The sequence below is a fragment of the Harpegnathos saltator genome, unplaced genomic scaffold (assembly GCF_003227715.2).
Source record: "Harpegnathos saltator strain DR-91 unplaced genomic scaffold, Hsal_v8.6 scaffold480, whole genome shotgun sequence".
Lineage (NCBI taxonomy): Eukaryota > Metazoa > Arthropoda > Insecta > Hymenoptera > Formicidae > Harpegnathos > Harpegnathos saltator.
The window spans coordinates 548,435-575,670 of record NW_020230294.1 but is presented as its reverse complement, the minus strand read 5'-3'; the positions used below and the strand labels follow the sequence as shown (position 1 = coordinate 575,670).

The window sequence follows — 27,236 nt, the reverse complement described above, 5'->3', positions numbered from 1 at the left end:
ATTGGAAAGTGGCATCCCTGATATAAACCCATGTAAAATTTTATTCGATCTGTCGAACCATTCGAGAGTAGTAGCACCATTTGAAAACGCTTTATGCAAGATGGATGTCGCATAACGCAATTGACCAAAAACGCATTCAAGTGCGTATTTCTGTTTGGTTCGTTTTACGCGAAATAAAATGGATTTCAAGCGTCGTTTCGTAACTGTTGATGAAACTCGAATCCACCACTATACACCAGAGCGAAAAGAACCTTCCGGAGTCACACTTTAATGATAGTATTGAATTATTGGAGAAACGTACTGGAATAAATGTACTGAAGTTTCAGGAGATTATATTGAAGAATAAAACATACTTCACGGCAAACAAATTTTTTTTCATTGTTAGGCCGAGAACTTTTCAGACTACCCTCGTATAACCAACCATATAATATTTTTACTAAGAATTATAGCGAGTTAAATTAAAATTATTGTACGGGTACAAATATAAAATGGTAGGTAAAGTAACTCTTATATAGTCAATATTACCAGAATATTTGCTAAATGATGACAGATGTAACTATATGAATATTAAATCTCACTATATTCGTGAATGAGACATTATCGTATATGTGGTAAAAGTAACGAAATAATTATTTAAGACAATCATTGACTATATATTTGCGTTTATTCTACTATATTTTGTAGGTTCCACGAACTATAAAAATATGGTTGACGCCAAAATGAACCATAAAATATAGTGAGATCACAGTTAATTCAACGATATTTTTCTATCAGTGCGGCTCGACGGCTCACCTCGATGATCGCCGCGCACCTTGAGCGCGCGGCCTCGTGAAATCCTGGAGCGGAACGTTCGCTTCACTTCGGGCTGCAGCGAACGTTTATTCGTCAGCTCGCCAGAAGGCGCGCTCACGATAATTAGCGTGGCATCCTGTCGTCGTTACAGGCGCGTCGTAAAGCGCCCGATAGTCCCTTCCGTCCTGCCCGCGCGCGGCGAATGTACACGTGATGGACCAGGCATCTGGTCCATCCCGCAACCTCCCCCCCCCCCCCCGCTTCCCCCTCCCATCCCTCGACGCGTAAACGCAGGCCGCTGTTTGAGATCAGTCCCGTTTACTTTACGCGAGGCGACATTTCGGTCCGTCTTTACGGCGTTCATCTCGTCGCTCGCGAGGACCGCGCGAGGACATCGCGATAAGGACACACCCGCGCCGCTCTCTCCAACTCGAAGATGCGCGCGGGAAATTGTTGGCGTATAACGGGGTATCCCTTAATCCTTAAACTTGGCGAAATTGAGGAAGTAGTCTCGGAACGACGTTACGTTACGGCGAGAGCACGTTGTACAAGGAATTTCCTTCAGCAACATTTTTGTAGATCCTTTTCTGGCGCGCCCTCCTTGCTGCAAACGGAGCGTGCGATTTACGACGGAGTACGATGGGATGAGTGAGACGAGAGAGAGAGAGAGAGAGAGAGAGTTGCGTTATTTTGTTACGTGAAATCCCTCCTCATTAATTTTACGAACACTTGCGCACGTCTCAAGTCACCGAGATTCGATTAGCGAGATACGTGCTCCGGGCTGGTAAACATACTTGTATGATTTTTATTGTCGACATTAAGATGTTTATTTCGCCCGACGTATTGACGTTTCTCAGGGAGAGCCGACACAGCGAATCTCACTCTTGCTGGTGCAAACACCCTCCGCGAGAAGCGCGCCTGTCTCGACTTTTGCGCGGGCGGCCCGATTGCTCGGGGAGGAGGGGCGGAGGGGCGGAGGGGGGGGGAGGGGGTAAGAAGCTCGTTATAAATTCTCGCGTCTGGCCCGACAATAAAACCGCCGCGCCTCGGCGGCGAATCGCGTTATTACGAAGCTTTATCCGTGGGTTTTCTTGCGCACCGGCGATTAGCCGGCGTCGCGGCGTGTGGACGTTCATAGCGTGCTTAGGATCGCGCTTTTCCGGGATGCGCGCGTGCACGCCGACGCGAGGAAGAGCGTCTCATCGCGATAAGGGTATCCAGTGGTTTTTTTTACCACCCGTTATCCTCGGTTTGTACTCCGGGTGGTGGCGTGTGGAGAGAGACCGAGGGGAAGCGTCGGAAGGGGAGCCGGGAGAAGGAGAATAAAAACACAATCGAGTCTCGGTCGCGGCCACGCTCGGGAAGAAAGAACAGGAGGGTGGGTGGTGGTTGTGCCGGGCGCGGGGAAAAGGGGCGGGCGAAGGGAGGAGGGCGATTGCTCGTAAACCCGCGGTATCTCGTGGGATTCGTATTATTCTTTCGCGGAACGTCGTTAGGAAGAAGGCGGAAGAAAGGCGAGGAGGCGACCGCGCCGTTACTCGACGCCGCTTCTTGATGTCAGCGGGAGGATGACAATGTTGCCCGCGTGTTCGTGTGCGGGTGCGGAAGAGTGGATGCCGGGGTAAATAGTAGTAATTGGTGGTAGTTAATGACTGGTGCTCATTGTGCCGCGAGTAGTGCAATTGTTTGCCACCGCCTTGCTTTCCGCTTTCCCGCGAAGCGTCGATTACGCCTCGTTGTCCTGCATTAACTGCCGGAGGATGGTGGTGGATTCTACTGAGGTGGCGTGGATATCGCGAGCGCGGCGAGAGAAGCGAAACGCGCGGCGGAGGAGGCGGAAGGCGAGAGGAAGCAATAGCGGCGCGATAATTCACGTCGCGTGGGGATCTTCAGCTCTCGCGACACACCGATTGTCTCGTCGCGGTAGCAATTAAAGAAGTCCTGCAGCCTTCTTAGAAATGACGACGCGCCGTGGCTGTCAGCCGGGATAACGCGCTGGAAGGAAGCCGAGGGAAGTCACGCTGCTTTGTGTCTCGCGGTTTTATTCGCCTCTTGCCGCGAGATAAGGGTGTTATATTTTCGAGGAATATCTCGCACGGAGAGAAACAAACGAGAACAAATCAGATCGAGCGAGGTCCGAGTCGACGGCGGCTGCCGGGATTTATGCGAATCGCTTGCAGACGGTAAACCGCCGGACAGCTAGGCACTTTCGTGGAAATGAATTTTCCCGTCGTGAACCTTGACCTACCGATAGTCCATTGACGTGTCGAGCCGAGCCGAACCCGAAGGGTTGCTCGCAAGTCTGGACCCTTTTCCCTACGGTAGCTCGCTGAAGCTTGCCGGAAAAGGATGATTTCTCATAATTACACGATCTTCCGTCGATTCGTCAAAAACGGACGAATATCGCTCTTAATTATGTTTGCTCCCAAGAATACCTCGAAAAGTGTCTATAAAAGTCCGGAATTTTCGACGTTAAATATCTCAGCGGTTTTCATCACTCCGGTTTCATCACTTTATTATATTAAAGCGCGGGCACCATTTCTTTAATTTGTGGTCGCAAAGCTATTTGACAACTCTGAAATCTTCTGTAAAATATTCTGTAAATATCTCCAACAGGATGTTTGTCAGATGCAAAAGCTGTGATCTCCTCTTTGCACATTTCGCCATTTCTATGTTTTTATTCTGATTTATGAGTGTCAGTATTTCTAATATAAGTATGCGTCGTTTTGTCTTTGCTTAGAGCCAGGGTGAAATTCTCTTTTATCTCTACTCCCTCCTCTCTCTCTCTCTCTCTCTCTCTCTCTTTCTCTCTCTCGCGGTCTGTTTCTCTCCGCTTTTAATTAATAAGTTGAATCTACATTATTCCCAGTCCGACGCGGTTCGCTCGTAGTGTCCTGACGGACGCGAACTCTGCGAGTGGCAGCATCATCAAGCACCCTCTCGTCTTCTTCTGGGACGCTGCTAATGAGCAAAACTTCCCGCTTCTGTCCAAGGGGTTGACACCCAGCCGCCAGGGGTGTTTTCAGCATTTATTGCCGCGATGAATGCGAAGTGTCGCGCGAGGGTGTCCGCCGAGGATGGGGACGCGAGAAAGCCACGCGGGTGGTCCACGGAGGGGGAGGGGGGTGTTTCTATAAGGGAGAGTTCCGCTCGTTTACCCCTTCTCGGGAAGACGCGGATCGACCGATTCCCCCATGTCGACTGGCAATCCTGAAAAAAAAAGGCTCCCGAAGAAGGAGCCGCGGGAATTTTCTTAGTGGATCATTCGTTACGCGCTCCTTCCTTTATATTCACGAGGGATTCATCGAGGTGGGTGGATGGCGGAAGCTAGGGGAAGGCTCGGCGTTCTGACAACCGACGCTGATCGATCTCCGCGCGCGAAATGCGGCGTTAGCGAAGGGGAAGGAAATCTTTTTTCGAATCGCATCCGTCACAATGGCGAGCGACTCACTCGAAGGGGTGGCTTTTAACGTTCCTCGGGAGCGCAAGAGATGATACCAGTGACGTTCGCGACCGACGTTCTAAGCTCACCGAGTTTTCACGCTGGCGCGACGGTTCACGCGGGGCGCGCGATATGCATTGTGCGACGATCGAAAATTGAAAATTAAACGACAGATATCGAGGTAGCGGGGGATAATTTATCGTTGTCATCCGTGTTTCTCCTTCTTCTTTTTTCCCTCTCTCTCTCTCTCTCTCTCTCTCTCTCTCTCTCTCTCTCTCTCTCTCTGTCTCTTTCCCCCCCTTCTCTTCGTCCCTTGTTATTACATTTCGCGTCATCGAGCCGTCGTTCCTTCGCGACCGGTATATTTCCACGGATATCCGATCGGAATCGAGAATCTCCGGCATTGTCTTTTCCGCATCGATGCCGATGCAATTTGATCCGATCGCGAATGAAATACGCCGGGCACCGATGCAATTACCCGCGATTCGCTACCAGGAATTTCCTTGGCGGAAGGAAGCTCCCGTGCGAGGAAGGGCGGCGGGATAAATGGCCGCGTCGATGGTGGAAAAATTTGGGTCACGTCGTCATTGATCTCCATTCGTTTCGCGAGAAGAACGACGACGCCGCCAGTTTGACTCATCGATCGGCCGGTCGCGCGCGCGCGCGCGAGAGAGAGAGAGAGAGAGAGAGAGAGAGAGAGAGAGAGAGAGAGAGAGAGAGAAGGAGGAAGGAAGCGGAGCTGTTTCCTTTCTCTCTCCCTCCCGCCGCCAGTCTCCTCCGCCGTGCTACCCTGGCCGTGCTCTCGGTAAATGGCGATGTGATTTAGGTAAGGGGGTAGCCACCTACCCACGCCCTGGCGAGGCAGGCCGGGCAACTCCAAGTTGCCGCCGCGCGCGGCGGTCGGAATTCAATTAAGTCTTAAGCGTATCTCAGAACTATCGCGCCCAGGAGGTCGCGGTGACCAAGAGCGGCTCCTTCACGAGCTGGAAACAGAGGAGGTAGATAGCGTACATATGTACTCCATTAACGTGCGTACCTGCCTACGATCAAGACAACCGAAGGTCGGGGGGGAGGGAGGGGGGACTGTCTAATATACGGAGTATGTACGGGGTGTGCGAGCCGCCCTCGAACTTGAACGATCGAGTTTCTTTGGCGAATTAAGATGGCGTCGTCGAGAAGCATCTCGAGGGAAGCGTGAATATCGCGCTTTCTCTCCCTCCTTCCCCCTCCCCTCTCTCTCTCTCTCTATCTCTTTCTCTCTCGGCAACAAAAGTCGAGTCGCGTCTCCCCCACGCGTTGGTCTCTGTAGATACTCGCCGTAGTCCTCGAGAATTTTTTGCTCACGCCTTTATCGACAAGACGATTTTCGCGCGCGAGAAGTCGCGCGAAGATCGTCAGGGCTGAAAGTCGTCACGGCTGCTTGTTAATGCGATCGCGAACTCGTTGATTCCCGCTTTTAAATCGCCCGCGAGGCAATTCACCGAGGTGATCGCGTTATCGAGGAGGCAACACTCGAGATCCGTTTACATGGCTATATCCGACGTCTGCATCGGAGATTCACGGCGAGGCAGTCGTGGGTGGATCCACGCAGCGGATGCTGCGTGGGCGATAAGTACGTGAGAACACGCGAGAATTGAGCAGGCACGGGGTAGCTCACAGGGGTGGTCAATCGACTCGAGGGACGATCGACGCGGCGCGCGACGTTCCGGCGGCGGCGCCTTGTTGACGTCGTTAGAGTCATTTAGTGTCCTCCAAGAAGACCGAAGAAGAAAGAACCGTAATTGATCGTTGCTCTGAACGCTGCGTTACGTGTGTGTCTAATCTTAGGAGAGATAAGTCGTAGAGTATAAAAAAATGTCAGGGTCGAGGGGGCTGATAAAAAATGGCGCGAATTTTATGCGTCCCCCGAGATTATGCAAATAATCTGCGTTTATTTTCCGCGACAACGTGTGACATAATAACGGGGATGAAGTGGAATGGAATTTTGCGTGAATTATGCGTTCCATCGCGCCGCGCATCGTTCCATTCGCCGTTATAATACAGATAATACAGATTCAATTAATTACGTATAATGTAATATTAAGTACATTTAACGTTATGCTTCTCTCTTTGCACACGCTGAGCGCTGAGTTTTTTACGTTACATCGCGCGATAATAATGAAAATATACCGTTGGTGAAATTACAACACGATAATACCGCACAAGTTTCCATCATGAAGTTACGCGCGATCGCGAATTCTTTCAATCCCGTCAGATAGTCGATATGCGCGCGCACGTGGAGAAACCTGGCGAAAGCAGGAATTCGTCTGGTTGCAAGGATTGACCACCCCTGAGGCGGCTGGTAGCCGATGTACCTGCGGCTACCGGCTCGCGTTACAAGCAAAACGAGTTATTAGAGTGAGCCAGCGAGTCTCGACCTCGCCATGCTAACTGCGTTACGAGAAGGCTCGCGAGATCGCATTACCCGTCGCAGCCTTGCCGTATCGTGGCCGGCCACGTGGTGCGAGGTCCACGGTTACTCGCGGGAATGCAAGGTAGGGTCGGGGCGCCAAGGCGCCAGGGACGATCTACTACGTGATTCTATTATCGTCGTTAGAGATATCCGCCGATTCACCGGGTCGGATTCTCTCCCACCTGCTGTTCCACGGCCTCGCGAGCGAAAGAAACGTCGGCCACGTAGGCGAATCTCGCGAGCGAACTTTCTGTCGTTGGAAAAGGCGAGACGTTGGAAGGAGAGAGAAGTGTGAGCTCATCAATATTGCACAGAGTTATCTTTTCGGCTCCCCCCCTCCCTCCTTCCCACTCTCTCTCTCTCTCTAGGGTTGCTCTGCGTCACTTCATTTCATTTTATATTATGTTAATGCATTCCTTAACGTTCTGTATGATCACGGGTCTCGCATGGCCGTCGGCGTGTACCTGTTTCTGATGTAAACCTAAGGGGTTGTTTCCCCAGGGTGTCAATAAACTATCTACCTATATATCTCTGAGTAGAAAGGGACTTCAGTCAGATCTTAGTGGGGGATTAATTTTCGTTGGACGTGTCGCGCGATCGATATTCCTCTCGCGCGAAGAAGCGCTCGCGCGATTGGCAAGTTCTGCGAGCCTCTCGCCGCTTAGGTGTTATTTACTCAGCGAACTTGTACTCGCTGGATCGTATCCGTCCGTGAGACGATCCAGCGAGACGCGGAGACGAGGCGCGGCCATGGCGACGATGGCGCGAGAGGAATCGAAGCGCGGCGACAGCACCGCGACGGGTTAATGGTTCGACACCTGATATAAACTCGAAGAGAACTCGGAACGGTAATTGCCGGCCCACCCCTCGATCCTTTTCTCCAGCCGCTTCCACCTTTTCCGCTCGACTATCTCTGCTCTTCGGCCAAGCGAGATAAGGGACGGGTGGAAACGAGTGTACACGTCGAACGTCGTTAGGATTCCTTTACCGTCCCACTCGAGATGGTTAAGAGGACTCGGTAGCTTATCAGTCAGTTTGTACCGTGCCGCACGGTATCGGACAGGATCCGAAAGCGAGCGGATTCAGACTGGCGACGGAATATCGGATGTCGAAGGTGATACAGTATCCTGGTCGGCGAGTCGCGACTTTCTTCAAGGGGAAACCCGCGACGGGCAGATCTCGCGGCCGAAGGATCGACCCGAAATCGAAATGCCGCTTGCGCTTTGGAAGCGGCCGCCGCAAGCAGCTCGCGCAAAGTAGGAAATCTCCGGCTGAAGTTTGTCGGATTTCCATTCCTCGCGTTAACAGGCGCTCACGCTCAAGTCGTTAGCCGCGCCTTCAAGTCACCTACCTCGCGCGCGCGCGCGAATTATCTCGCTTTCTGCAGCCCTTTAATCTCGTGAATCTCGACTCACTGTCGCTTTCGCCAGCGTGGATCGTCCCGGCGCGGCGCGGCGCGGCGTGGCGCGGCGAGGCGGGAGCGGACGAGGCCGGGGCTTTTCTTCGTGGCGCGACTCGCGCGCGCTTTCCTCCGCGCTTTCTTTGAGTCTGTGCGTGCGCGAGTAAACGAGAGAATGAGAGCCGGAGTGAGCCGGGAGGAGGAGCAGCCTGGTTGTTTCCGCCGCCGGTCGTCGGGACTGGTCCGTGATACTTACCTGCAAGAATAAAAAGGAGATCTGAATAGAGAGGAATGGCGCGTCGGGAACTTTGCGCGCGCGCGCGCGCGAAGGAAGAGAAAAAAGGCCGGTAAAGGGGCGCAGCCTGGGAGAAAGGGGCGAGAGAGGGTGGCGAGCGCGAGCGACTACGACGACGACGACGACGACGACGACGATGACGACGGCGAGCAGGAAAGCACAAAGTGCATCCGTGCGGGGGCGGCAGAGACAGGTGGCGAGGGGTGAGAAGAGAGGGCGGCCGCCCGCGCGCGTTGCAGCTTCCCTCAGGAACATCCGACAAATTCCATGGAAGTAGCGGGCTCGCCGGCCGACGAGCCGGGTCTCTTTGTATTTAAATGCATGCGGTAATAAAAGGCACGTCCGCATCGGCACGGTACGCGGCTCGCGCGTCAAGTTACCCTTCCCCCCTCCCCCTCCCTTCTGTCTGCCCCGCTCGCCCGCGCGTCACCTCGCGTCGCGTCGCGCCGTGCCTGCCGTGCTTTCCGCGTCGCCCTTTCCCCCTCCCCCTCTCTTCTCTTTCTTCTCTCGCTTTGCTTCTTTTCGGGCACGACGAATTTACACGGCGCGCGGCGTGTCCTGCGCGGCGTCTCTCTGTCGAATTACGCGACCGCCGCGTTTAGAGAGGGAAGCCTTTGGTAATTTCTGCCGTCGCGCGCGACCAAAGCGTTGACGCCACGCGTGGCGGCTGCGGATTCGGCGGCTACTAGCGAGCTCGCGACGAGTCATTCGAAATAAACGAAGATGATCGTCTTTCTTCTCACGTATAAATCGTGAGGAATCCGCGTGGAGCTTTCGATTTTTCATTCCGCCGAGTTCTCTCTCTCTCTCTCTCTCTCTCTCTCTCTCTCTCTCTCGAGAGAGAGAGAGAGAGAGAGAGAGAGAGTTGAGCCGAAAGATGTTGGAATCTTACACGATTTTATTACGATTCGATAATAAGCTCCGATTCCGTTCGCATTTCTCTATATTCCTCCTTCTCTCTATTCCGGCCCCCCGCCTCCCCCTCACCTCCCTCCTCCCTACCTCGCGGAATTTAATTAATCAAAATAAACAAGCGCCGGCGAGATTTTCATGCCAGACGTGACGGACGTCGCCGGGCTAATGGAATTTTTAAGTAAACGTGTATAAATTACTCCGAGCATTTGTTCCGCGGCGCGTCGCGGCGCGTCGCAGGCGCGGGCGCAGCCGCGGCCCGGCATGAATTTTCAAGCAAACACGGCTGTAAATTACTCCGAGTATTTGTTCTGTTCATCCACCGCGGCTTGACAGTCGGCAGCGAGCGGAAGGCGGAGCGAGAGCGCACGTCGCCGCCGTGGTCTCCCGGAAACCGGCTCGGCCGGTCGGCGGGGTCACGCGCTCGTCCTTGCCGATCTCGCCAAACGGAATTCAATTTCCACGATTCTACTTTGCCTCCGACGGACGTGTATGGTCGCGGCCCTCTTGCGTAGATAGGCACCCCGAAACCGGTGTGTGTGATGTGTGCTGGTGGTGGCCCCCCATCGTCCAATTACGGAACTCCCACAGTCTCTCAATCGCACGGAGACTCGACGCGGTCGCGTTTAAATTCAAGATAATATTAATTAAACCGCGTACTCGCACGTGTGTGCGTTTCACGAAGAAACGTGGCTCGACGAGGAAGAAAGAGAAAGAGAGAGAGAGAGAGAGAGAGAGGACACGGGAAATGGAGTACTCGCTTTATACCCAACGGGCGCGCTACTTAAACACCGATCGTCCGCGCGCAGAAGCTCGCCTTCTCCCGCGCGCTCGCCAGCGAGGCGCGAAATTATCGCGCGCGATAATCGCGCGCGTTTACGCCCGCCGCTCGCTTTCTCGCGACGGTTTACTTATCGAGCGGCGTATCATCGCTGAATAACTAACCCGCCTCGCGTTGCCGTTGCCGTACTTCAGACTTTATCTCGAGTCACCGCGTCGTGATATTCCGCGACGCGAGACGAAAGTTCGCGCGCGCGCGCGCGCGAGAGAGAGAGAGAGAGAGAGAGAGAGAGAGAGAGAGAGTGAGGCCGGGGCTGCGCGGCTGTAAAGAATGCGACGTTTTGGCTTGTAAATTCTTTCCTCGGCGACGCGTCGCGCCGCGCCGCGCCGCCCCAAAGCCCGGTGATGTACGAGCGCGCGAAACTTGCGCGTCGCGCTTCTTCATGCGCGCGGCATACACGCCTTATCAAGCGGCCGAATGCGGCGCAACGATGCGGCGTGGGCCGGATCTTAACTGACATCTATGCGAAGCCGCGCACGGTGCAGCTGTTCTCGTAATAAAGATGAACTATCGGCCGTCCAGAGCTCGCCGTGCTCCGCTCCCGACAACGTCACGGAGAACCGCGGCAGCGAGAGTTCCGCGAGCGAGCGAGTTTTTAACCGGCTCCGTTGTGTTGCCACTCGCGGACTTTTGTCGCTCTACGTCTCTCCGCATTTCTGGACGTTGCTGTCGCATCCGACAGCGCTCGTGCGCGCGCGCGCGCGTGCTCGACCGATTTCTTGCTAATTCTCTCGTTTTGCACGGTTAACGCGCGCGCTTCTCTCCTTTGTTATGCAACGGCGAATTGTCCGCCGAACTGAGCGCGGAGCTTTTTTCGAGGTTTCGTGTCTCGTGTTCCTTCGCTCGCTTCCGAAACGGAAGAATTAAAGGGGAGAGCATCGATCGCGCGCCCGCTGGAAGATTCGACGGAACTTCTGGCAACGGCAATGCCGGATTTCCCGCGGTGGATTCCGCGCGGAAAAACGGCTCGAGCGGGTCGGCGAGATCGTTCCCGCGCGATGCGGTCCGAGGCGCTTTCCAAACTCCGGCAAGGACGATGACACGTTCGGTATCGGGCGGTTGCCGGAGGAAGCGCGGTTAGAGTCCGTCCAAGAGATCGGGGCAGCTTCGGCAATCGCGGAAGAGATCGGACTTGATAGGAAGTTTCGAAATAGAGCGTTGCGCTTTGCCACAACGGGGGTATACTATATAGCCCCGATCGGGGCAAACAGTAACGATAACCGACCGAGCGGGAGGGGGAGGAGGGGGGGGGGCCGGAACCGAGAAACGCGAGAGAAAGAGAGCGAGCGATCGAGGATACACGCGAGGGTCGCGGAATTGGAAGGAATTCGCGAATATTTTATCGGTAATCGCGCGCGCGCGCGCGCGGCGGAGCTAAAGAATGGAAAAGCGTAACGCGAAAGTCGGAATCGAACATACGAATCGTACGTATTCGAGGCTGAGCTAAATGTTGAATGTACGGATGAACGAATGTGTATTTGGCAAGGAGAGTCGGACTCTCCGTCCTTCATTCATCGTGATTTATTACAAACAGCAAGCGGAGCGGAGCTTCGGATAAACGAGTTCGTCAGACAGAAAAAAAAGACGCGCATCTCGACGCCAATAAAATACACATGAAACGTGTGTGTGTGTCGAGCGAAGCTGCACTTGCGAGGTGAATATTTCTCAAACTGTTTCGCTCTCAGCGTACCGATACACTTCAGTCGAATTCCTACGCGGAGAAAGATTCCACCGAATCGACCGACGCGCGCGCCTCTCTCGTACGGCGGATCGAAAAGGATTCAACTCCCAGTATCGAGAAAGAAGATGCCGGCTTCGAGACGAGAATAACAACGCGACGATAAAACGATGCCGACGGGCGGCGCACAAATAATCACGATAATGACGAGTCGCGCGAGACACACCGATTCCACGTTGATTCCACGAATAAAAGGAGCAAGCAATAAAAGGAAGAAATGCCGAGATGCCCGGCTCGAGCCTGAGACGACAGGAACACGCGGAGGAGTGGGGAGGGGGGGGAGGAGGAAAGGGGGCTAGACTCGGTCAAGTCGCGGCGCGAGCGAGCGGAAGACGTCGTCGCGCAGACGACGGTAGAAATCGCGAAGGAGTTACGGCAGCACGGCCGGAAGCACGCGAGTTTACTCGTGGCGGACTCGGGCCGATCGCTCGCCACTCACCGCTTGTCCGAGAGGAGGAGGACTCTCTTCAATTTCGCCGGCGGTATATATACTCGACTACCGTCTCCTGCGGAGAGCCGGGGGGGAGAGCCTCGCGCGAGATGGCCCGGAAATGACGCAGCCAATCACAGACGAACAGCAGATCCGGAGAAGAGAGCCGCCGCGAGCTCTCACGGAGTCTTCGTTTCACTTCCTCCCCCGCGCGCCCTCGGTCGTCTTTTCTCTTCATAGCCCGTGCGAGGGAATCCCAGGCTGCGCGGTAAATCAGCCGCCGCTGACGGTGGAGGAGAGAGAGAGAGGGGGAGAGAGAGAGAGAGAGAGCGAGAGAGAGAGAGAGAGAGAGAGAGAGAGAGAGAGAGAGAGAGAGAGAGAGAGAGAGAGAGAGAGAGAGAGAGAGAGAGAGAGAGAGAGAGAGAGAGAGAGAGAGAGAGAGAGAGAGAGAGAGAGAGAGAGAGAGAGAGAGAGAGAGCGTGTCTGTGTATCCGCTTATTGAGGCAGAAATAAGAGGCCGGGATTCGCCGGGTCGCGCGCTACGGCTCGCAAAAGGAAGGAACTGAAGATTAGAGAGAGAGAGAGAGAGAGCGGAGCCTATCGCCCAATCGCCGGGCATCCGCGAGCCGCGATAAGTCCGCGCGCGCTCTTTCGCCTGTGGCCCTCTCGCGATGTTAACGCGCGCGCGACGCTTTTCGCGGTGAAAATTGGCGGAAATCTATTTTTGGCGGGGAGAATGAGCACTGTGCGCTAATCGCAGAATGTGTCATCAGACAGACCTTTCCAGCGCGAGTCGAGGATCGCGCGCGAATCAACGCTCGGCGGCGGTATACCGAATTTCCGTATGGCGGATTCCTCGTGGCGGTCGCGATGATTGCGCGTGTAATTACCGCGGCGAGCGTGAATTCGCGCGGGATACGTCACGGGAGAGGTATCGGAGCCTCTCTCTCATTCCGCTCTGCTCGCTCCGAGTCGAAAAAATCCAAATGTGCGCGTTTCGTGATTTGACGACGCGATGTAAAATTTCATCCGCTCGGAATTGGCAAGAGTCGAAATTAATGTTACACGCACACGTGCGCATGTGTGTGTGCGCGCGCGCGCGCGGAGGACGGTCCCGGAGGAAAAGCGAGAGTGCCGTTCGTCTTTCTGCGGCGAAATCGAGCGCGCTTCACAGCATTAAACGTTGAATCAACGGCGGTCGATACCGCCGCGGCCGGCCTCGCGCGCGACGGGCCTTAAAAAGCATCTCGAACGAGACGCGCCATGCCGGAAGGGCTGTTTTGATTCCGCCTCTATGATGTTATCGTTTTAATTACAAGTTAGCATTTTAATTGCAAGTACAAGGACGCGTAACAAGGCGGCCGTCCGGGACGTTAATTCAATTTCGGCCCCGCCGCCGCCGCCGCCGTTGCTCTTTCCTCGAAGCGCGGAAAGTCCGCCCGGGCTTTCCAGCAAGCCGCGACAGTTTACAGTTGGCCAACTTTCCCGTTTCCTGTTTTCCGTTGCCGCTGTTTGCCGTACGGACTTTCGAAAGTGGAGCAACGCGAAGGAGAATCGGCGGCCGTTCTTCCTCTTGGCGCGCTCCAGCGCGAAGGATCCTTTAGGCGTTTCTGCGCGCGTGGCTCCCCTCCGCCCCTCCACCCTCCGCCCCCTCCGCTGACAAATGGCCGGCGATTATTGCTGGTTTAAGCCAACAACCGCGGCGGAGGGCAGCGGGGGGCAGGGCTCGGGATCGTTGCTGAATTATTGCCGGTGCTGTGACAAATTATTCGAGGATGACGCGTCTAGTTGCGCGCGCCGGCGGCGGCGCGTTCCGATAGTCGCTGACGTGACGAACGATGACGCCCAGGATATCTCGTCGTTCATTAATATCGCCCGCCACGCGTAAATCTCGCGCGACCTCTCGATTTTAACTCCGTCCCTCCCCGCCTCCGAGGCTCCCCCGGCCCTTTATTATGAATAGAGATTAAAGAGAGTCCTCGCGGTTGCGCCGGCGGCCTCGAGCTCGCGGCCGAGGCGAGCGCCCTTCTAAGGACAAGCGTCCAGGATACGAGCGGATCGCGTCGTAGCGCGCCAGCGCGGAGGACACAGCCGCTCTTCCGCTGGCCGATTCAATTATGAAGTGGCGCGAGTAACGAAGGACAGAGGGAGCGGGTAATGTTTTTGACGCGAGATCTCTCGCGACATTCCTCGCGCTCTCGCTCGCGCACGTGGCTTCAATTACGCACGCCGCTTAAGTGCGTCGCGCGCGCATCTTTCGTTCGTTAACCGCTCCGGCTCCGGGGCGGTTTGGAGCCGGGCGTTTGTTGGTTTTAGAGCTGATTCGCGCGCCGGGAATAACGCGCGTCGCCCGAGAGCGAGTTTCCAGGGCGCCGCTTTATTATCTTCCGCGGCATGGCCCCGGCTTCACATAAGTTTTCAACTCATTTTCCGCTACGTAAGAAAAATGCTCTTAAGAAGGCGTTTCCCGCTTTACGCTTCCGCGAGCTCCATAACGTGCGGAAAGTAGTTTCGGGAACTTTCGAATTTGTCCCGGCGAGCACGGCTTCGCCGCTTGATACTCCCGAGGAGGAGGCCGCTCCTGCGGCCGTATTGTTACCTTCGTTATACCAACGAAAATTGTTTCGAGCAGCTTGGCTCGGGCTTATCGGCACCGCCTCTTGTTACTATACCATCGAGTCTCGCTCGCAAATCCTCCCGCGTCCCCCGCGCTCTCGCGACGCAGCTCTCTCTCTCTCTCTCTCGTCGGCCGGCTCGCTGGAAGGAGTCCGCAGGATAGATTTCACGTGATTCTTTTCTTCTTTTCAATTTTTGTCCTGCGAACGTATATATCCTCGCGGGACATTCGTGTATCCCCCCCCTCCCCCCGGCTGCGGCCGCTTAAAAGCATCATTCGCGAGCACGCGAGGTCCATCCTCATTCCCTCCCTCCTCTCTTTCGTCGAAGTTTCATGCGCTCCAGAAACGGTCACTCTAATTGACGAAGGGTTAAGAGAATCTCGTTCTCGGCGTGTCTGCGAGAGATTGTGTTTCTCTTCGGAAATTTGTCGTATTCTCTCCTTTTACGAGGCGCGACGGGGGGACCGGCTAAATTTTTACGACGGAAACTTCAAACTGCACCGCGACAGCGTCGCGCGACGAGATTGCGCAGTGCATCGAGAGAGAGAGAGAGAGAGAGAGAGAGAGAGCGGGGCAGAGCATACATGGGAGATAAATGCCCGAAATCAGACGTGAAGATCCGTATTGTCGTGCGGCGGCAAAACGACAGTGAGATTTGCTCATGGGGGACGCGGGGATCCAAATTCCGAAAGAGTTGCGTCGGTCGGCGGGCAATTTCCAGGCCGTGCGGCGCGGCGGCCGCAGCATCCACCGCGTAATCGCCGGATTCATCGCGATGTGTAAGAGCAGACTAGAGGAAGACGCGAAGACGGAGGGGGGGATACGGGCGGAAAAGCGGCACACGTGCGACTCGTGACGACGCATTAGCCCCGCCGTCAGTTAGACAGGCGTCAGCGTTCCGCGGCTTTCGACCGTCGCTACACCAACCGTGTCACTGTCTTGTCAAGTCGCGAGCAGACTTACGACATTATATTTAGAAGGCATCGCCGCGCGCCCCTCGAAAATGCCTCGTCGAGAAACTGTCGATGCGAGCGAGCGAGACGAGAAACGGCGCCGACGGATTTGCGGGTTTCGCTCTCACACGCGGGTACAGAGACGCGAGAAACTAAAGGTGCGTGAAATTTGTCGGCGAAGATTAGTAAGCCGTTCTTCTGGTGAACTCATCAAGATGCCGGTAATTTTCGTAGAAATATCCGTTAATACAAATAACTGTTGTCGTCTCTTCACCACGTGAACCACGAACGTCTCCGCGCCGGAGAGAATATTTTAACTTTTATGCACGTGTTGTTCAAAGAGTCTTCTTCTTTTTCTCAAAGTTGACTGGAAATGTGTGCGAGAGTACGCGTTTAAATTTGTCCGTCGAGAAAATTATTTGGAAGAAATTAATCGCTCTCGACGAGATTAAAGCGTGAGAGATGCGTGTCGACGCATCGTGCGGCGTGCGATATGAGCGCGCAAAATAGGTTCGTTAATTCGATTTTGCGTCTGCGAGCCGAGATTTTCCGTCTCTCTCGAGACGGAAGACTTGTCCTCCCGGGGAATTTTCACCGGGTAAGTAAAAGCCCGATATACAGCGAAAGCGCGAGCAAGTATCATCGAAGAAGCACTCGAACTGTCTGCCGTAACTCGTGATCACGCGCGCAAAAGTACGGCAAGAGCGAGGGAAGGATCGCGCCGGGGGAGCGCGGGGTATGATTCGCCGAGACGCGGCGAAGTTATCGGCAGTATCGAGCAAATGAGAACACGAATAAAAGTTTCATGCGGATTTTTACGTTTACGCGCGGACGGACGGCATAATTCTTCAGACTTGCGTGGCGGTATGATGTGGAGGAGTGTATGTAATTCCAGGACCTGCATCGCCCGGCATCGGGAATAATCTGGCGCGCGATATAGACGGAGAGAGAGAGAGAGAGATAGGTGGATGGATGGATGGATGGATGGATGGATAGACAGAGAGTCGGGCGCATAAAACTTCGGTGTGCCGTAAGACCTCGTAAAATATCTAAGCACCGGCAGGTTCCGTGCAGCCAGTGGGAATCCTGCGAGTCGAACTCGTCCGCATCGCGATTTCCGCCCTTCCTCGACCGGCACGTGCCATCGAGAGCACTCGCGCAGACGGCTGTGTGTACCTTTCTCGCACCTCGGTGAAAGAACAACCGATGTGTCGTTTCACGATGCGATTTGAATGGGAAAGGAGGACGAGCGTTACGCAAGACAGGACGTGATGCGTCTCTCTCTCTCTCTCTCTCTCTCTCTCTTTCTCTCTTTGTCGGGGATGGAAAGGATCTTTGTGGAAATTTTTCTCACTTTTTTGCACTTTCGGTTCACAAATCCGTCCTCTAGATATGATCCGTCCTCACAAAGGACGTATTTTCTTGCCTCCACTTCGTGGCGTAACGTACGTACGTCAAGACACCGATTCGCTCATTCGTCATTATTTTTCACGAGAGCAGCTAAATTTGCACATGGCAATTCGCAGTCGCAAGAGAGATCATGTAATTGTACGAAGAATTTCTCCCCGACGAGACGAGACGTTCCTCGCGGATTGAGTTAGCGGAATATAATCCGTAATTTTCAACAGACTCTCGCGCGCGCGAGGTTCGGCTGAGACCGAATAAACCGGCGGATTACGTTAGGACGATGAATTTTCGTTCGCTCGTCTCGACCTTTCGCCAAGCTCCTGTTTTCGTGGCTGTAAAAGCGGATATCGTATCGGATTCGCCGGAGGTTTACCGTTTCATACGACTCCGCGGAACGGTTGTAATGGTGACACTTAGAAAACGGTTTTTATTTCGGAGAACACGGAGTACAGGATTTTTATTTCAACTCTACGACTCTGCGTCCGGTTTTACTCGCGAATCGTGAAATTTTTATATCATTTGAATACTTTGTACATATTGCTTCTGTGAGTGCTCGCTTTTATTCATAAGTATTAAGTCTACGTGTCTATAATATATGCCACGTTTACAAAGGAAGATGCTTCCTTCGTGTCTCGATATTTTAGTTACGATACTCGAGCGCTCGCTTCCGTGAATTTATACTTTTTGCAAGAACAATTTTCTGACTCCCCATTGATGCTCGCAGAAACAACTAACGAATCATCACGAGACAACATGATGATTCGTTATAATTCGTTCGATTAAGCAGTGTCGCATTATAAGAGTCATAGTGAACATTAGATTTAGATATTCCGTAGAAGAAATAGAGATACTCTTTCACATTTACACTGTACAAAATTCTTGCGCAGAGCTTGTTTTATCGCGAGCGGAAAATTGTCCCGAGTACCGTACTTTCTTAGCCTTTTAGTCTCTGTCACCGATATTCAGTCGATGTTTGCGCGGCATGTACAAGAAACTGCCCTTACCGTGTTCCTTTTATCAGCGTCGATATTTTATGCACGGCAACTCGCTTTCGCATTCCATCGGGGGCGCGGGAAATTGATTTTTCGCCTGCCTTACTTTCCGCTTTGTCTATCACTCGCCCGAAGGTACGAATCCTCCTCGCTCGCGAACGGAGGACTCGAGATTTAAGGTGGATCCATACTGCTCGCTCTGGCTGATGAGAGCACCGAATAATTTGTCCAAGTCAAAAGTGTACACAAAATCCCCGCCAAAGAGAGGCTATTACTATTCTCGACGATTTACGAGAGTCGCACAAATATGTTCTGCTCTTGAGCGCTCTGAATAATCATACGAGAGAGCGGTGTCAGCAAATAGTATTTTATTCCGAATATGTTTTACCTGGAATGCATAAAAAATGAATAATTAATGCCCGGAACAGAGTTACATCGCAAATAATATTTCTGATTTGCAAATTCGCTTTCGTCCACGCAAGCGTTTACGAGAGAGAGAAAGAGGACTCGTTGAGATGAAACATAATGTTTATCATTATCTTGCAATGCCTTCATCCGACCATTTGATTCTTTGCGATATTTATCACAATATCTGGCCCGCATTGTCCACGATTTTTGAATTTTCCAATTCACAATTGAATCATGATTTTGAGACTCGACTCGGCCTGAGGAAACGCCGAGTTTTTGGGCGAGTCTGCTTACGTTTGTTGACTCATCCCAGCGCGATCGTCAAAAGTGAACCGTGTAAATACGCCTTTAGGGCGGTACACTAGTCGCGCCTACAGGAGCGCCCGCGAAGGATATTAAGCTTCTTCTTTTACGACATCGCCGTGCCTCGCGGCTTTTACGACGCTGCTTGTCTTTACCGTAAATCCCTCAATCCCTCGGGAGTCAATTGACTTTCTCGCGGGTTACGAGGTGCTGAGGTGCTCTTCCCTTCCCGTCGGCGAAATCTTCAAACTCCCACTTTCCCCGCGTTCTTTGTTCGTTAATGCAACCCGCTCCGCCCTCACGTTCACTTGGGATTAACACCGTATCGCGTCCTAATCGATACTTCTCCCGCGGTATGTGTACTTTGACACCCGCAATAAGATACCTCGTGAAGTTTATTACTTAATTTGTATTTGTATCACGGTGAAAACTGCGATTAGACTTTTGACGATTCTCTCTCGGAAATATCGCGGTAAGAGCCTTTCAGTTTTTCCCCGCCTGGGAATCGGGTATTTATTTAAGTGTACATCATCTCCGGTAGAGGCAGGTATTTATAGGTACTTTCGAGCGCCTTCACGTGAGATTTAGGCACGCCAGCACGCCCAGTTTTCTCAGTCTAAATTTGAGCGACGCGATGTTGTATCGCTGCCTCGTTATATACGTAACGCTCGGTCCGGCTTGCGCACACCATGATAGGAGAATATAGATGCTCGCATTCATTCATACACAGCGGTATGCTGATGCGAGATGAACTGCTCCGCGCGCGTTTCGCCACTATTTCGCATTTCAAATCAGTTATCCTCCCGGACGTAGGCAGGATGCGGCCGTTTGTACGGCTTGCGAGCCGTACCAACCTGCCGGCACTACGTCGACGTCGCGTTTCCCTGTAAAACTGGCATTTTCGTGACGCCTCGCCTCCCAGATGCGGGTGCCTTGTGCACGTGAACGTGCGTGGAAACGTTTCTGAAATGGGGTTGCCGGGATGAACGGCGCCGCGAGGTGGAAGTCGCGAGACGCGGCTTCCACCTCGCGGGATGATATAAACGCGACTGCGAAAGAAATAGCGGCGTATATCCACGGAGTGACGGGACGCGTATTGTAATTAGATGCGAGGCAGACAGGCCAGTTGCAAATGCTCGCTCCGAGTAAACAGCCTGTTTACCCAATCAGATAATTCCGTGTTAAGTGGGGCCATCTCGTTAGCGGGAAGTTCTAAGGGAATATTTGCGCAAGCTCTTTATTTGTATTTGGAATAACGGGCCGTAGACTCAAGCGCCGGTTTTAATTATAATCGCGCTGCGATAAGTGGATGCGAATCTGGGAATTTCCGAATCTCCGGGAATAATTCGATCGCGATGAAACTTGGCCGCGCGAACGCGCTCCGCGCTCCGTGAAAATCTACCCTTTCACGCGAGCGCCCGAGTCGACTGATGTGCGTTTCCAAGCGAGATGCTGCATCTCTGCTGGTTATCTACTACGCGTGTGCCGAGGATGAAAGATAAGAATAATAATACGGAAATACGGAGGCATCGTAACTTCTCCGGAAGTAATTTTACTGCGAAACTCTCCAGCGCGATACATGATGATTTGATAAAAGGATGTGTATCAGTAACACGGCGGCTTTCCGCGGAAATTTCATTAGCGAACATCTCTGATGAAACGTAATATCGCTTTAGCCAGTTCATATCGTATCACGTATGCACGGTAGTGCCTGTATTACGCGAAACTGCGAGTTGAAACGAGGTGAGATATTCATGTCTCAGCAATGGCTAAACCGATCGAGGTTTTTTCACTCCCAATCAATTCGGCCTTAAAAAATAGGAAGAAAAGTGTCCTTGTGTTTTTTGTGCACGTTGTCTCTAAGTGTAGAGACAATTTTAAGATAAAGTCCGAATCACGGAAAATTTCGATTCAGTAAGAAAGTAAGAAATGCTAGACCGCGGAGGAGAGGGGATTTGTGCATCTCACTTTTCCGACACCAAAGACGGTACGAGCGCGCTGAAGAAGCAGCGGGTGCGAGTGAGTAAGCGATAGAAAATAAGAGGGAGAAGAATATTGCTGGAATACAGGAGTAGAAATGTGAAAGAGAAAGAGAAAAAGAGCGAGAGAGCGAGAGAGAGAGAGAGAGAGAGAGAGAGAGAGAGAGAGAGAGAGAAAGAGAGAAAGGCCAAGATTTTTTGCATTAAATATTTTTTATTGCATTGTTGTAATAACTAATTTATTATAATAACAAGTAAAATAACCATAAAACTCAGTGTTCTAGTAAATAATGAAGACACTGTTTTTTAAGTACCGGATTGTGTATCATTGGGAGTTTTCGATACATTTATCTTCAGATTGCAAATCGCTCTCATTTGCGGAGTTGATGTTGAGTAGAGTTTTTCAATTGATGCTATTGTTTTGTTATATTATTTTTTTGTAGAACAGTTTTGTAGAGTTTTACTTATGGTATTCAATAGAAGAATTTATTGTTACAGGTAATAAGTTTTACTTGTACAAACTTATTACTTGTATAACGAAAATAATAAATTACATTGCCCAAAGATACACGCTCAGTACCGCGATTCTGCGAACTCGTTATTGGAGTTAACGACACTTTTGTTATCGTTGCGCAGCTTTTCTATACCGTAGAAAAGCTGCGCAACAATAACGAAACTGTCGTTAACTAACCAATAACGAGTTACAGAATCGCACCACAGGTGCGGTACGATGCACAGTACTAAAAGCGTAAACATTACCGTTTTTCTTGAATAAAGAATTAATTATATTATAATCATATATATATATATATATATGTATGTGTATGTTAGGTGTGTGTTAGGTCTCTCAGTTGGCGTTATATCATTTCTTTTGTAAAGCAGAACAGTGTTGTTGAGTTTTATTATAGTTATAAGTTGTTACTTGTAAAATTTTATGTTACATATATAACTTGAGAAAAAATAATAACATATATAACATATATAATTACATATAGTGAATAATAACGTATATAATAACATATAAAAAGTAATTTGAAATTTCTAAAAATAACACAATACGTATTGCGCGTAATACTTGGCGCTTCTTTTTACCTTTCTTTTCTTTAAAAGGTAAGTTTTGTACAACGTTATGGGCTCTTTAAAAGTCTTTTGTTCGCCTCCGCGGCAGTTGGATGTGGTTCCCGTAACTACGCATATTTTGGGGACTGCGTGCGCGTTGTCTCTGTTTCTCTTTTACTTCTAAAATCGTTGTGATTGGCGTAAGAGAAGGAATATAACAACTCTGCTCAGAGCTATATATTGAATGAACGTTACGGGCTCTCTGAGACGCGTCCCGGCGGGACAAGGTCGCGCGACTTTGAAAACAACATGTTCATAAGTACGCAACTGCCGCGACCGCCTCCATTATTGTTTACGCCGCGGCGGCGGACGGATCGGCGGATCGCCGCGTGTAATAATTTCCGAATTTTCGCAGTGTACGCGCGCGTGTAATATTCGTGCGTGTGTGTGTGTGTGTGTGTGTGTGTGTGTGTGTGTGTGACGATCCGGGGAGCATCTTGAGCAATAGCAATGTTTCATGGTCTTTAAAGGTAAACTTTTATTGGTTAACTTGGTTACGTGGATGAAGAAGCTAATTTGTAGTCTCGAGTCTTCGTATTCTTGATGCGAGGCGCATTTGTCGCTGTAATGCTAATGAGGAAACTCGCTTTTTGTTACAGATCTGCTGGAGTTTGCGGCCACGCGATAGCTACGGTTACCAGGACGCCGATGGCGCACCGGAGGATCCGGTTCGGGCCGAGCGGAGTCGGCTTGAAGGTGAGGTTCATCGATCGTTTCTTCTTGATTCATTGCGACCGAAAACCGAGCGATGGGAATCAAAGCCGTTGAATTTACGATGGCAAAGAGTCAACGTTTGTATCTGCGCGCGCGCTTCCGCGAACTGGAACTCAACCTAACCTAACTTTTAACCTAACAATTGAACTAACGAAAGTATATTTTTTGTTACAGATCCGCAGCAGAACGTGGCTGACTCTGTCTGCTGTGTATCGGTGAGTCAGACAAGAAAAGACATTTTTATGGTGACGGGTGTTTACAAGATCTTGAGAAAGTTAATGCGATTTAATTATACTTTTGCACACGTTGCTTGATGTATTTTACACGCTGACATGAGAGGATTACGAGAGAAGATCCGCGAATGTATTTAGTCGACGATACGAGTATCGTCACCGCGTGAGAAACAGACACAAGTCGTACGGGTGACAAAATCGAGTTTCTCTTGTTTCTTTTTTCATTTTTCTACCCAAATTTTCGCCATCGCTTGATCTTCGGCGAAACTTTAATATACGCGAGCCTTGATAACGGGCGGTATATCAGAAGCTCGAGGCTCTCGCCACGAAACTGTGAAGGCGCGACGGGACGAGACACGAGGGGTTGTGAAAATGTCGGACGGCGGTAGGCTCGAGGGTTGGGACTCGGGAGGCCAGGGGGGGGTGGTCGACGGCGCATTTCCTACGCTATAGCGGCTGTAAATTTCATATGCGCATTCCGTTCTCTGCTCGCTTCGAGCACGCATATACATATCTATGTGCAGTCCGACGCGGTAACGGCCGTTGGCTGGCTCGTTCCAATGAAAGTCTCCTTCCCGCGAATACCCGAATTCAAGCGTCTCTCCCTCGGGAGGGAGGAGGGAGAAAGAGACGGCGAATCGGACGGAGGAGGAGGAGGTCCTGCCATCGCGAGAGCCGAGAGTGTCCGGACGGTATATCGCGTGTTTATACGATGGCAGGATTTTTTAATAAAAGCGGTCGGTGGAATATAACGGTAACGGCAGTAGCGTTAAAGTAAAATATTAGTACTGTAAACGGAGGGGGAGGGGGAGGGGGAATGAATGGCGCGTTAAAAAGATACGTTCTCTGCGCGTCGTAAACGATACGCACGCGTTGCGTTTCAACGAAACGCATCGCAAAACGTGCGTTGTTAATATTTGTATATTTGTATCGGCAACATTGTTAGATCGCGATTGATGCAAGTTTCAGCGAGATTGAATTTTTCTAATCCTCACGACGACACGTTACCCCGGCTTGTGCTATCCTGACATTGAAAAATATTGCATTTATATCCCAGCGTTCGCCTCCTTCCTTTTACCTTTCGCAACTTTGACGCGAGCGAATTATCAAGGCGGAGAATTATAACGAGTTTCGCGGGAAGATCAAAGATACTTCACGTCCAATCGCGGAAATGTGCTCGTTTTTCAAAGACACGCGCGCGCGAGTCGCGGTTAAATTCGTTCCTGTGTTGGACGATTTTTTTTATTTTCATATTTCGCGGAATCTAGAAGTCGGTTTCGACGTCCCGCGAGCCCAGGTCGCTCGTAGGAGGCAGTTAGCCACCGCTAATTTTCTGGCGCAGTGGCCACTTAAATAGAGCCGCCGTTACCGCTAAGTGAATAAGCTCAGCTTTTATTTCGCACATTTATGCAGAGTTTATTTAAATAATGTGACTGGAGGTTCTTGTCGATCGCGAAGACACTCGGTATCTCGTCGAATGTAAAATATTTCGTTGAAACGTAGTGCGTAAAAATGAGAAACACGCACACACACTCTCTATTGTTACAGTAAAAGATAATAAATAAGATCCGCGTATATACATGCCAGAATCGAAGATTGCGGTGTAGGGAATAACAAGACGCGTGTTGTATTCCTTCTTACTGCTGGGAGAAAGAACGAGGGGAGACCGTTAAAAAAATTCCAATTATCCCCTTTTGCACACACGAGCCTCTCAATTTTCGACTCGTGTGTGTGTGTGTGTTTTTTTATCGAGCACCCTCCCGTTTAATCCTGCAGATTCCTGCGAAGCGTGACGTATGCCGGATCGTTAATTTTTAATTCGCCCGCCTTTTCATTTCCGTTCGTAGCCGATTCGGCACGCACGACGTTATTTTAATCCCCGAGGGGGGCAGGACGACGAACTATCGCCCGGGAGAACGTGCCACGGGGAAGGGGGTCGCGACAAAAGGGAACGGGGTTAGCTCCATAAATTAGGGGTACGGAAATTTCGACTAGGGACTCTTGCCTTTTTTGTGCAAAATGTCCCGCCGGATCGGCTCTCGTGAACGCCGACAAATATCGATGTCTTTCGCGGGGATGGACCGTAATTTTCACGCCCGTGCGTTCCACGGTTCATTCATTCTTTATCCGTCCATAGCTGAACTTTGTTTAATTCCTTCTTTGGCTTGAGAGAACCAAAGAGAGCTTTTTATTTCAGAGTTTGAATTTTATGTAGAAAAATAGTTTAAAAACGATTCGAGGTGAGGCAATGAATGAAAGTTACGTTGAATTCATGACAGCTTAATCGATCGTATGCAAATTTTGAGTATCGCAAGACGCATATTTATTGAAAACGATATTTCAAGCGACAAAGTAAAAATCAGCTCTCTAAAATAAACAAATATCGAGCGAGAAGACAAAAAGGGCAGTTATCGTAATTATCGAAAGTGTAAAAACGCTTGAGAAATGGCGCTAATCAGCCGCGCTTATGATTTTCCATCGCGGCATTATGCTAAGTATCGCGTCGAAATAATATTTCCGACGGAACTTCGGGCTCGCGAGCGCGAAAAAGTAAGTTAAGTCGCGGGACAAATAGCGCGTTTGCATAGCGGCGTGAAACGCAAATGAGCATATTTCCCGGTGCTTGTACCCGGTGGAATCGGAAAAATGCGCGGGGAAAATAGGAGGACGGGGGCGAGAGAAAGCCGCGGAAACATTAGTTCCCGCGTGCATACGGAATGCTCATGAAATTCGTATCATGCTTCATGCGATCGATCGGTGTCTCGCGCTCGCCAGACGTCCGCGAGAACTCGAATGCGCCCACTCGATGCATAAGCTCGAAAATCGGAATTTAATGCCTCGGCAATCTTCCTCTTTTACATTTTTTTCCCCTCTTCTCTTCTATCGCTTTTTTGACCGTGCAACACGGTTCTCATGCTCGCTTGTAACAAATCGCGCTCGCGAAAGCTCGTCACGCAATGCAGCATCGCAATTTTCGCGTAACTAAAAATGCAATTACACGGTTTAGAAAACGTATTATCAATCTATCGATTCGTTCGGAAATGGAACGCGTGACGTTATTTTCCAGCTCCAACGATGGTGGCGAAATATCGCGCGCGGGTTTCTTGTTACCCGAAACTTTATCGCTATAACTCTCCTCTCGCCGAATTAGATTTTTCCGAGATCCCTCTCGTTCAGCTCTAAGCAGAATTTACGTCGAATCATGGGTGAAATTTAAATTCTACTTGTCGAAGCGTCTCATTTTGGGGATATGGCTCGAAATTTTCCGTCGAATTTGCATCCGCCAGGAGCGCGAGAGTTTTCGTAAACGTCTCGAGTAACATTCTCCGCGTTGCGTTACCTCACGTCAGCGACATCGGCTGACGAGAAAGTGACGTTGCGAAGGATCTCGTCTGCTCCTCGCCGATTCTATTAATATCCTCGCGACTAACGCCATCAGCGACTTACGGCGCGTGAACCGGATACCGGTAACGTTCGAATCACGCGGTTAGTCGCGCAATTTACAACAATCGGTCCGGAACGCGGCAGGGAACAATTTGAAGCCTTTAGGTGGGAAGGGGGGGGAGACCGGGGGCACCAGGGGGAGCGCCGTCTTCTACGCGAAAACGGTCGTAAGCGCTCATCGACTCGATCCATTACGGCAGCCGTAACGACGGAAATTCCGCTTATTGCCCCCCGCGGGACGCGTCGCGTCGCGTCGCACGCGCTGGAATTATGCTCGGCGACTGTCACGCGACGGCGATAATTCCCGATTCCGTCTGAGAAGTTTAATCGAAATGTAACCCTCTCTCTCCTCCTCCTCCTCCTCTCGTTCCCGGCTTACACCCCGCGATGATTCCGTCTTCGAGGCGTCTGTGGGGCGCGCGTTAAGAGAAGGGTAGCTCGTCGCGGCGAGAACGGCCGGAAACGGCGCATCGTACGTGCCGGCTTAACCCTCGAATGCGCTTCGGGCACGCGAGGGGTGTCCGAGTGCACCGCGTAAAATTCTTGTCGACACGGATCGCACGTGCGGTTGCAACGCCACGACAATTGATATCGAGGAAATTGAAATACGAGCGCCGCCGGTCGATTGAAACGTCTCTTGAATTACATCCGTTGTACTCGTTTCGGCCTTTTGGGGCTGTGTGGGAATGTTTATTCGTGCATACACTTGATATACATTTCACGTCTGTGGCCCTCATTGATCAAATTATGCGAAACGAGGAACTT

The 27,236-nt window shown here is 51.4% G+C and overlaps 2 protein-coding genes across 4 annotated transcripts in view; one reads left to right on the top strand and one right to left on the bottom strand.

Moving 5' to 3' along the window:
- Nucleotides 1–23,019, top strand: part of LOC109504349 (uncharacterized) — a 121,167-nt gene extending 98,148 nt beyond the window's left edge. For 2 of the 3 annotated variants that reach the window (XM_025302254.1, XM_025302255.1), the window contains 2 exons: nucleotides 22,680–22,776; nucleotides 22,969–23,019. In XM_025302254.1, the coding sequence (XP_025158039.1) occupies nucleotides 22,680–22,776; nucleotides 22,969–23,013 (142 nt within the window). In that variant the 3' untranslated portion in view covers nucleotides 23,014–23,019. Of the gene's footprint in view, nucleotides 1–22,679; nucleotides 22,777–22,968 lie in introns of those variants that run through there. The other variant, XR_002163001.2, reaches the window with a different exon arrangement.
- Nucleotides 1–27,236, bottom strand: part of pxb (putative Hedgehog signaling attenuator pxb) — a 454,145-nt gene that overhangs the window by 194,692 nt on the left and 232,217 nt on the right. The window lies entirely within an intron of this gene.